Here is a 12,500-nt window from a genome sequence, read left to right as displayed (position 1 = left end):
TTCAATCTTCAGAGAATTAGATGCCAAACAGGAGAGGTCCCAGCACAGAACCCTGGGGTCTCCATTTAGCTAGCTTAGGTTATTGTCGAGGAAGTGAAGCATATACAGGCAGTTTTCTGTATAAAGTGGTTGAGACATTTATCTCTGAATGTTGTATATGTGGTTATGTTGCAGAGCTTGGGCAGAAGTGAATCCCTTAGTTTTTGTACCAGGACTGAGATGGCATGTTAAATAAGAACAGAAACAATAAAGTAAACTGTAAAAATGGCAGTGCTAAGCATAGTGCCAGTAGTATGGATTCTGATAATTATGTATATTAATACTGACTACAAATGCCAAGGCATAAAAAAAATCTTTTTTTTTTAACAAGAAACATCTCTGTTAAACTATCATGTATGACATAGACCATCATACATTCTAATTCTGTATTGCAGCTCAAAAAAATAATTTCCTTAGTTACACAAATTTGCTTACCCAGTATGTCTGTTAGAGTAGTGTACATGGAATTTTTAAAGTCTGCCAACTCATTACAATCCAGAAAATATGTTCCTAATTATCTCTTTCTTCCCCATCACACCTGCAACATTCCAATCTACCCAAGAAAAAATTCTTTGGCGTCTGTTTGGGGTATAGAAATACCTATGCAAACACTTCCAAACAAAGATCCTAAATCTTCTAGATTTTTTTTTGCATATTTGGGAGCCCTACATATACCCTCCCATTATTTCTTTCTGAATTGCTTATCCAGTCTCTCTTCCCAATCCTTTCTAACCTCCTCTGATTGATTCCTATAGTTATACAATGTTTTAAGTGCCATACTAATTATTTTTTTTTAAACAGCAGCTTCCGTTCTAGATTCCAGTAAAAATTCTACTTATGCTGGCCTTTCACTTAGGATTCCACTGTCCCTTTATCTTTGCCTGTACTCTGATATCAGTCCTTGATATGGAAGGTAATCTCTAGCCTGTAGTCAAACTGAAGGTGTAAAAAATCTTAGTTAGCACTGAAATGTGAAAGATTTAGTACTCACTGATTTGAGATCATTGGTAAATATAACCAGAAAAAATATTTTGTTTTTATACAGCTAAAACCACAGCCACTGCTACATCACAGCAAAACAATAATATTTCCATATACTATTGCATACAGCAGTAATGATTCATTGCCATTTAAAGAAGTTTTTGTCCAAAAAAAAAAACATCAGATGATTTCTAGGTAAGAAAAGGCAGATGTTTACCCTGCTAGAAGGAATGGCAAATCACTTTTCAGTTATAACAATGGACAGCATCTGTGGCAGTAGACTTATCTAAAACTACAGCAGTGTCTGAGCAGTTGCAGTAATGTGCAGTCTTATTTTAGAACAATCAAAGGTTCTTTATGGAATCTTATAAAAAGTTTGTACCATGGAAATTACCAGAATTAGTCAATCATGCAGTGCAAAGATTAAGACTGTTTGATGACTATTATGGCTATTAAAGGACTAGCAATCAGAATCCAAAGAGACCATATTTTAAACTAGAGTCCCACAGAAGATTACTGCTTTTTGTAACCTAATAAGAAATGGGATAGGTCTCACACTGTAGGCATCTCCGGTAGGAATACTTCCAAAGCATAAAAACCCAGAAGAAATGGGTGTTTGTGTGTCTTGGAGAAAGACAGATGCATTCATTTCTAGAAAGTGATATATTCCATAACCATGGAAGACATTATTTTAGAACTGAATGGAGGTACAATATTTAGTAAGTTAAACCTTAGAGCTGGCTGCCGTTAAATTGAACTCTATACAAAGTAAAAACACAATGACTTTTATAGCTCATTTAGGCCTAGGAAGATCTAAAGCCTCCTATCTGGTTTCAATTTGAGAAGAATTGTTTCAAAATACAGTACAGAAGGCTGTTACAATGTGTACCTGTAGCAAATAACTTCAGAAATGACATGATAGCCTTTGGTTTAAAAAAAAGTCTAATCATGATGGCATTTTAACAGTAATACTCAACATGCTACAAGATGGTAGTTTAAGAAAATAAAAGTTTGATTTAAAAAAAAAAGCTTGTTCTAGTTTTAAGGTTTCATATTTTAATAGCAGGTGTATCTCCTGATGCAAAAAGGTAGAGGCACTATATCAAATAGATAGGGCCTGCCTAGGATGGCCAACCTTCCTCAAGTTTTGTACCTTGTTTACAATAAAGGACCTTCAAGTATGTCAGTAAAACCTTAGAGCCATGAACAGTGATAGAATTATTCAGCCTTGTAGTGCAAAATTGAAAAGACCATTTGACATTTGTTTGACATTTGGCACAGTTATGGCCTATTGTAATCTATATAATGGCATGGAATTCTTAACTGATTCCAGTCTCATAGAGCTAGGAGCAGTCTTGACAAAACGATATTATTTAGAAACATTAAGAAGGCTTGGGACTCATTCTAATGGCATTAGAAGATAGGTTCATGGGTTTATAGGTGGGTACTAGGCAAATGACCGCAAGGGCCTTTTTAAGCATAGCCATGCATCCCAAATCTCTGACAAGTTCTGGTACTCTTAATAAGTGTAAGCAGGAGCTTGGGGGTGATTCATTTACAACCAGGCCTTGGGAGATGAATCATTTACAGGTCTGTGTCCATTAGAGACATAAGTGCCAAACCAGGGGAGAATTTCATGCTCCCAATCCAATTGTCCGAGTTACACCTAAGTTAGGTTAGGGAAGAACTCTGCTTCACATGGATGGGAAGCTTGTTCCAGAGAAGGAGTAGTCTCTGGGATAGCCTGGCCTGTCTGAGCTGGCAATCACACAGGAAGGCTTTTTTCATTGACCAGTCTGTTTAGTCAGTTTTCTCTTCTTCTAAAAATGTGACACATTTGGGCAGGTCTGGTTCATTTCCAAAGAGCTCATAAACACTTAGCATACACATTACTGATTCCTGAATGTTTTGCTTGATGCTATGCCATCCTAGCACAGGTAAGTACTTTAAACTGAATGTCTTTACTGTTGTAAGTTATTTAAGAGTACTGCTGTTGTATTTTTGAATTATTTATTGTATTTCTCTGCACTTTATCACTGTAATGTGCCATGGGTTTCACTGATAGTGCTGCTAGTTTTTCTGCTTTGAAGTCATTTGGAAAGTGAGTGTCGTAGCTAGCTAGTTTGATTGTCCGTTAGTATTCACTTTGGGTGAGGATTTTACATTAATAAGACTTGGGACTACATTCTAGTGACAGTAGAAGGTAGCCTTGTCTGTCTGAGCTGGAATTCACACAGAAAGTGAGATTTTTCATTGATTAAAGGACTATTTAGTCTGTTTAGTCAGTTTGCGCAACACCGCTCATCATGCAGCAGGTTTTAGCAGTGCTGTGTAAAGATGCAGGCATCTAAAATGTATATTTTTCCTATAAAACTACCCTTGAAATTTCAGCAGTACTCAATTTTGCGAAAAGCAGCTAATTTGCACAGTGACAAGCACTACCCTATAGGTTTTGTATTAGATACTCCTGATTTTAGTGTCTACTCTTGCAGAACCTTCTGATCATGTAAAAAAGAGCTTGTTACCATGGATATGAGCTTTCATATTATCTCAGCAGTCATCTTGGTAGATATGGACAACCTTAGGCAATGTAGCAATTGTCTCACAGTTACTGGCAACCAACTAATTCTTACACCAGCTGATAAAGTATGTGAAAGATGCATAAACACAATGTCACTGGAGGCAAAACTCTCACATGCAAGTGCTCATAATCCCAACCAGGTAATGCACACACTACATCCATCATACACAGTATTGACCAGACATAGACCCACATATGCTGAGGCTCATACATGTAATCATCCTAGACCTCGCAGATCTTGCACCTGCAACAGATATCCTCAGCAGCCCCAAAAGCACTCTAACAAAACAATACCCAGCACAACACATGCAGCCACATCTCATGAAGCCTCATCTCCTAAGCCCATAACACATGCGAAACAAAACCCAATATTTTGGTCATAGGAGACTCCATTGTGAGATACACAGATATCGGCTGAGTAAGGAGAAAGTCATGGTCATTTGCCTAGCAGGGGCCAGGCTCTGCCAAATCACATATGCACTCAGATCTTTGAATCACATGCACCAGTATGACTCAATCATAGTCCATGTGAGTGTAGATGACCTGAGACATATCTCCCTGGAGTATATGAAGAGAAACATGATGGAGCTCTCGGACTATGTGTTCCCAGCTGGTATTAGCCTAGCACTGACATCTTTCTACCTTCTCCATGGATGATACAACAATATGAAAAGAAGACGACTGACTTTAATAATTAGCTTAGTTTTTGGTGCTGCTCTAAGAGGGTATAGTATTTGTCAGCACGGGAGGATATGGTCAGTAGTCCACTCTGCTTTGCCAAGGATGGTCTGCACCTGTTCCCTGTAGTCTTTTAAATATTGTTTAAAACACTGTCTCCCCCATAGTGCCTTTTTAGGCAATACTGACCTGATAAACCTTCTGACATAGCAAACCCAAGCCAGGAAAATGTAAAGGTGTTACTACTCAAACCCAGAAGTCTAAACAAGAAACTACACTTTCTGCAAGCTCTCCTCACACTGGAGAGTGCAGATGTCTGTGTAGTTAACAAAACATGGTATATAGCTACAGAGACCAATCTGTCAGTGCAGGGCTACAATGCCCAACATACATTTAGAGCAGCTACTACACATGCAGGGACTAAAGGTGGAGGCGCCTTGCCTTACATCAAAAACAAACATACATGAAGGCTTGTCAAACAATATGACATGCTTGAACTTCTCCTTGTCCGAAGTCCCATAACCTATCCTTGCATGCTACAGATTCCCTCTATGACCCAGGAAACCCATAGCATATGCTTAAACTTACTGGACACCCTCACCATTCTACTTAATACCATATTCATGGGCAACTTGGGCAACTTTAACTACCCCACTATAAACTGTGAATCATACAAAACACCAAACTTACAGGCCCAGAGATTCCTTGAATTTGTAAACACAAACACCCTGGACAAGATAGTCCATACACCCCCTAGGGGTGAAAACATACTGGATCTGATCCTCACTAATGTGGGAGAACGCTGACCCCCCCTCCGTATTGCTGCTCTGATAAGGTTCAGCCATAAAACTGCCCCCTTTGAAATAAATATAAAACCTAGTACCCAGATAACCCTGTAACTTTTAGGATCCATTACAAGGCACACTTCCTACTACTAAGTAGTAACGTAGCTAAATTTCAAGCCCCCTAAACACTAAAAGCACTGTTGCCTATCCACAATGTATAAGTGTGCAGCATGTAAATTTTGCAAATATATTAATGATGGTCCTTATGTTTCTATCCATGGATATGGCCGTACTTTATCTTGCCCAAGAAGGTGCAGTTGTAGCACCACTATGTTAGTGTATGTTGCTACATGCACCAGTTGTCATAGTTTCTATGTGGGCAAGACTATATGTAGATTAAGAGATAGAATAGCGGAACACGTGAGGGCAATTAAATCTAAAAATCTGCACAATGCCCTATGTATTCATAGTACAACTTATACTAATTTTAACAAATTCATCTTTTTTGTGATAGACAGGGCACTACCATGTGAAAGGGGAGGTGATGATAAATTAAAATCTGAAAATATGGAGATCAAATGGCAACTTAGGCTCAATACCACCCCCCCCCCGGGTCTGAATGACAATATAGCAGTTTTACCAATATTAAAAGAAAGAGCAAATGTCATATAAAGCTAGTTAATTGGTTTTATTATTTGCTTAATTTATATGTTACACACACACACACACACACACACACACATATATATATATGTATGTATATATATATATATATATATATTTATTTATTTATTTATTAACATCTACATGGTTATATAATTTGCTTAAATTGCTGAAGAAGCGATTTACTAATGGTGAAAGCCCTTAGTTTATGAATTTATTGATCACATTCTGTTGTATCATTAAATTGGAGTTTCTCTGTCCATGTTTTGGTCATTCTGGGGTTTTTTTTGTTATTAGTTCTTTGCTTCGTTGGGAGCTGTTTTTACTTGTTTAATACAGTAAAGTGTTTTTTTTGTTTGTTTTTTTGTTTTTCGCTTGAAGATTTGGATGGTGGGTGCTGGTTCGTGGTACTGACACAGGTGGTCTGTATGAGCCAGCTATGCTTCTGGCTTCCCCTCAAGAAGCAGTGATTCTATGTTCAGAGGAACAGATTGGGGAGGGTGCTCCCAAGGGGAGAGGGTAGGCTGTCCACTGGAAAACAGCAAGCTGGCCCACTCCCTGACACCTAACTTTTGCCTGGCAATGGAGGTCTGATACAGTGATTTCTAGGTTGGAACAAATGGACTGTAAGGCTTTTACCCAGTTCGGGAATGTCCGAGTCACATTCCACCTGAAAGAATGGCCAGGTCATTGAAGGTATGGAAGCCAGCGAGCATGGTTTTGGGGAGGAAGCATTAAAAAAAGAAAATTAAAACTGTGTCAAATGCTTCATTTTGTGCTGTTTTATGTCAATGCACACTGTATGAAGCCTTTAAGTCCGTATCACTCCATGCTGCTTTATGTCAGACCATATCTACGTAATTCCTATGGAACTGCATGTCAGATATTGTATAACAGTCTAATGCTTAAACTAAATCTAATGCGGTCACATCCTTATTACCTGCCTTGTGACCTTGGTTACAGCTGAAAGAAGGTCTTCAGAACAATACAATTATCTGGTTATCAAATTAATAAATACATAACTAAAAATAACAAACAAATAAATAATTAAATGGAAGCTAGGCTTTAACTTTCTTTCCACCATTTTACTAGTCATTCTGCTTAAGACTTTAATGGGATCAGTACAAAAGTATAATTTTTTAAGCACTTCTACTGTTTTTTTTACAAAAAGATGAAACAGGATAGGCCACAGAACTGAGCCCCATAACTCAGTATGATTACCCATGTATATAAAATCCGTGAAAACCTTTTTCCTTATTTCAGGAATCTGACAGACACAGAATATTATGAAATGTATTACCTATGATTACTATCAGAAATAACCTTCTGCAGGATGCCTTTGTCACTTCTGTCCTGAAACATCTGTAAGAAGTCTGTGTAGGTCACATTTTCTGAAGGTTCACGAAGACCACATCGAGCTAAGAAAAGGTTAAGGTGATCTTCTTTCATATGAAGGTGGAATTTTTGCAGGACTTTTAAGAATTCTTCTTTGGTTACCTTTAATAAGACATTTGCTTAAATTTAGTTAAAAATACTCAACTTAAAAATGCAGCTATGATGAAGGTTGATCATAATATACAATGACAAACTCCTCCTTTGAGGACTTTTATTGTCATGCAACATTATGATAATCTAGGTATCATTCTAAATATTCTAATAAAGTTCCAAAAATACACAAAACTAAGAAGAAAAATTAACCAGTTAAATGTGAAAAAAATATCCTTCAGAGAAACTGATTAAAAAACAGATGAAGGTCAAATTTCCTTCCTTTAAAGAGGTCAAGACCCTGTATCTAACTTCTCAGCAGGTTTTATGCATTTATGTCGCAACTCTATAGCTCAGAATTTCTTATTTTAATATTCTATATTTGCAAAGCTTGTTAAATGGAATTTGAAATTAACAAATTTCAAACATTCGCACATTGTGATTTGTAAAAGGAGACAATGCATACTTTCTGCATTTATGTCCACTTATTTGTTAACTGAATGATGTTAGACAGAATCATCAAGATAAAGACTCTTTTCTTCACATATGACAAAGGAAATTATACACTCACTTTCTCTTGTTTTTTTTTTATTACTTTTGGTCACCTTAGTTTTCTCTCCATACTCTTAGCTATTGAGCCACTAAGGTCCTCTCCACCCTTCATGGGTTCCTCACACACCTCTAGCATTTAAGTATCTGCTACACACAGACAGCATTACTATTTACTCCATAATTTTCTCATCCATTATCCACTCACTTCCAAGGTCACATAGGTACGTACATTCTTCCACTCACAGCCCTATATCTATTCAGTCCTCTTAGCCCATCGTAAGTTAATTCTTTATTCTTTTCTTTACTCCAGCGCCGCTTCTTCTATTTTAAACAGATTAATTATCACCTTCCTGCTCTCAGCTGATGGGGTCCCCTATCATTGCCTCCTATGAGATGTCTAACCCTTTCTCATCACCACTTTGTTGAAACTGCATTACTTTCCTTTACAGCCCCACTGACAAATGTTGCGTCTTCTCTATATTTACTTATAGTTGTTCAGTTCTGTTTTATATATAAAAATTAATAACACTGTAAATACTGCCTGAAGAAAGCAAAAAAACTTCTTAATAAAACTTATAATGCAAGTTCATATTTTATATATATATATATATATATATATATATATATATATATATATATATTGTGTGCATGTGTGTGTGTGTGTATAAACACATGCTTTTATGAATGATACTAAAAATGTATGCAGAGGTCTCATGGTTTGAAAGCCTGGAGACCAAAGTACACAATCTGCCACTGGCCAGGTGCATTTTCACTGAATGTGAGTTTCAATGCATTTTCAATGAATATGAACTTTAAGGGGAAGAGAAAAAATTACTGTTGTTCATGCTGTCTGTTTTCAATGTGCAACTGTTTTGTTCTGAGTAGAAAATGGCCATCAGTGTTTGTGCTATAAAGTATGAAAGCAGTGCTAGTAGTGCAATAGGTAGCACACTCATATTTGGTGCAGAAGGCTGTTGGTTCTACTCCCACACCAGATGGATTGCTGCACTGCAATTTAGCATAATGTAGAAATAAATCTGGTTATGCCACTGAAGCCAGTCCAAACAACAAACTGAAGTACAAAAAAGATGGACGTGCCACCACGATATTTTTCATAAGCACAGTAAAACACAAAGAAGTCTTTAATAAAAAACTCTAAAAACAAAACGTTTGTAGTCAGGATAAAAGCTTTCGGCCATAGCCTTCCTCAGATCCTGAGAACTCCATCCAATCACACTTAAAAAACAAGCTCTAGACAAAGAGGATTGATGTTCTGCCCCTTATTTCCTTACTCAGATATTGCAATTTCAAACCCAGATGTTAAGCTCTCCATAGGAGGATATCTAAAAGGACACACCTCTTCAATACTGAGTAACTCCCATTTGGAAAAAAGACTATTTCAGTTTTAAAACCATGAATTTTACTTTAATACAGTAGAGGTAATTCTTCATTTTTTTCAAAGGCGCCTTTCTTTTAAGATGGGCTTCAGGGGTACCACAGCATTTAAACCTGGAGAGTGGTCAGCTCTCAGCTGTATAATTCAACATGTTTCCTCTACTTCAGTTCTATTACTGAGGTCTCCCCCCCTGGGGTTATCTCTTAATTGTGCCAAGGCCGTGAATTTAAACTTGTGATCAGGATTATCCCTAATATGACATGCCAGAGCATTCGTGTCCACACTCCTCCTAATATGATACTTAGGTGAGGTGCCAGTTCATTTTGTAGTTCATGCAGTACACAGCCCAGGATGTCATCTGGTCCCATAGATGCTGTATTCTTAGCTTTGGAGAGTGCGGTTTCTACCTGTGTGGCCATGATTATTGGAATTTGGCAATCTTTTGGTATTGAGATGGGCCCTTTAGGGGGTGAGAGGGGGGTGAAGTTGGCACTAAATCGATCTGCCAGGATAGTGACTATATCCTTGAAATCAGTATATTTAATGCCATTCTGTTGTAGCTCAGAGCAGACCTGAGCATTGCCATTTAGATTATTGATATAACTATAGAATGTCTTGTGGTTGTCTTTGGAATCTTTGGCAATTTTATTTTTGTAACTAGCTTTTGACGATTTTATGAGGAATCTCAGCATCTTACTGAGGCTGGTAAGGGAGTTTTTTGCATCCTGGGATTTTCCTCTTTTCTGCAACAGTTTCTCATTCTGTTGTATAGTTTGTTTATGGCTGGGGACCAACAGACTGGCTTCCTTTTTTTGGAGGAGAGCATCTTGATTCTATTTGGGATGGCACGAGTCATGCACAATTGGATGTGCTCGTACAGTGCCTTAGTGTAGGATTCAGCAGTCGAACTTTCAGATCCCGTCTGCATGGGTGTCATGAAGTTTGTCACTTCTGACTTGAGTTGCATGAAGTTGGCTTTGGAGAATTTTTTTACATAGGTTTCCTTATGGGGGGGTGGGGGTGGGATGTGGTTGTCAAGGGTGATTTGCTTATGGTCAGACCTGACCAATGAGGGGGTGACCACTGGTGTGGAGCATTTATCTCCCATGTTTGTAATGACCAGGTCTAGGATATTGGAGCCCCTGGTGGGACAATGGATTAGTTGATCCAGGGTGTTTGAATTTATGAATTCCAAGAACCGTTGGGAAAAGGTGTTGGTACCCAAGTAGTTTTCCCAGTTAATGGCAGGGTAGTTGAAATCACCCAGTATTAGGGTGTTTGGTTGTATCTTAATATTTTCCAAGATGTTTAGAAAGGTGTAGTGAGAATCTTGGGGCATGGTGGGAGAACTGTAGCAAGCTACAATTTGGATTGCAGTCTTACCTAGTGTTAGTTGCACCTGGAGAATTTCAGATGCATTGTGTTGGACAACTAACCAGGAGGTGTGAATATTCTTGGTGAGTATGGACTCTCCTTCACCTTTAGTGTTTCGGTCTTGGTTTGGTGGCCGAAAAGTGTGGTAAGAGTTGTAGCCTGGTATTGCAGGGGTGTTCTCTGAAGCCTTGAACCAGGTCTCAGTTACTGCACAGATATCGATGTTCTCCATTTTTAGGAGTGCCTTGAGAGAGTTCATTTTGAGGTTTAGACTTCTAGCATTGAATAGCATTACCTTCAGATTTTGCATGCTTGTATCTGTTATGGTGGTGGCTTTGTTCTTTGAACCTTGCCTAAAAAAGGCACTATAGGGATGGCAAGAGCTTTAGCCAGTAACCGGAATCCCAGGGGTGACAGGTGCAGACCATCTCTGGCAAAGCATCGCAGTTTGTCAATCATGTCTTCCCAGGCAGACAGATACTGGATCCCCATTGAATGACACCAGAAGCTTAGTCAATTGTTGAAGTCAATCATTTTGTCCTTATACTATGGTATCATTCTGGGAGAAGGCAGGATGCTACTCAGGGCCAGGGTCATACCTGCCTGGGCCACATGATCCGAGAGCTCTTCCATGTCTCTTTTCATGTAGTCCAGGGAGGTACATCTCAAGTAATTTACTCCAACATGGACAATGACAGAGTTGAATTTGTACTTGTTGTGGAGTGGCTTGAGTGCATGCATTATGTGGTGAATCCTGGCACCTGACAGGCAGCTGACTGTAATTTTCTCCTTGTTCAGCCAGGTGAGTGGGACATCAGTGTGCCTGACTATAGAGTCACCTATGACTAAAATGTTGGGTACATTGTCTTGCCTTAGAGTCTGTTGTTGGGTGGCACACTGGTGTTGTGAGCTATGTGTCACTTTGGTTGTGATTGGTGTTTGTTTGCATTTCAGCCTCGGAGGACGTTGCTGCTTGGGCAGGTTAATGTTAAGGGCTTCTGCATATGTGGGTTTAGTGTTGCCATGTGTGGTTGTTGATGGTGTGAGTTTTGAAGGGCTATGTGTTGCTTGAGGTGTAGTGCAGGTGTTAACCTTCTCCTCTTGACTGTCTAGCACAGTCTTGGCTGGAGAGAGTTTTGCTTCCAGTTTGGCTATGTAAGTGCATCTCACACAGGCTGTAGTGTTAAGTGGTAGGAGGAGAGGATTGTCTGTGTACATGAGGCAGTTGCCACATTGCCCTAGTACGCCCAGATTCACCAGGGTAGACAGGAGAAATCAATGGAAGTTGACCATTGGACATGCCTGTTTAGGTGCTTTTTTTTGCAAAGTACAAGAGCTGTTTTCCCTTACCTTTGCAAGGTACTTTACAATTATAGGCTGTTTAGTGCCTACGATTAATTTCTCCTTATTGACAAGGAGAGGTGAGTGCCTGTATCAGTTTCAGGCTTCCTAGTGCTTTCCAGCAGGTTCTAGAGCAAGTGCTAGTCACAGGGGTTCAGATTTTAGTGCTACCACTGAGAAATCAGCTAGTTCTAAGGGAAAATTTGACAAACAGATTTTCTGGCACCTGGAATAGTTTAACCATAGCCCTGCGGTGCTGTACGATGCGTAAAATGTGCAAACACATGCAGTTTTAAGCCAGAAAGATGAAAGGGATATAAATCAGCCCAAAAAGGCTAATAAAATTACAGTGTCAGAGCTGGAAACCACTCCTCTGGTGTTAGATAGGCAGTACAATGCTCACCATTCCCACTGGTAAGCAGTAGGACTTCCCTCTACCACAGCAAGGTCTGGATAGCTCTGAGCACAGAAAATAAAGTCCTGAGACAAGCAAAGCCTGGGATCTGAACTATACTGGCTAAGAAAGGTGGGAAATGAGCAAACAAGATAGTATTTTATTTTTTGGTTAAAACAGGCTAAACAATGCAATAATACAATAAATAAACAAAGACAAGGCTAACACATT

General features: G+C 38.8%; 1 protein-coding gene across 1 annotated transcript in view; it reads right to left on the bottom strand.

Moving 5' to 3' along the window:
• The window catches only part of LOC122788631 (EF-hand calcium-binding domain-containing protein 6-like), a 516,700-nt gene that overhangs the window by 74,117 nt on the left and 430,083 nt on the right, over nt 1-12,500 (bottom strand). The window contains exon 9 of the mRNA XM_044055530.1: nt 7,028-7,224. Coding sequence (XP_043911465.1) covers nt 7,028-7,224 — 197 coding nt within the window. The remainder of the gene's footprint in view (nt 1-7,027; nt 7,225-12,500) is intronic.

Source organism: Protopterus annectens, chromosome 14.part0 (genome assembly GCF_019279795.1).
Source record: "Protopterus annectens isolate FY-2018-M chromosome 14.part0, PAN1.0, whole genome shotgun sequence".
In the NCBI taxonomy this organism is placed as follows: Eukaryota; Metazoa; Chordata; order Ceratodontiformes; family Protopteridae; genus Protopterus; species Protopterus annectens.
Note: the sequence above shows the minus strand (reverse complement) of the source record. Positions and strands in the feature narration are given on the sequence as shown.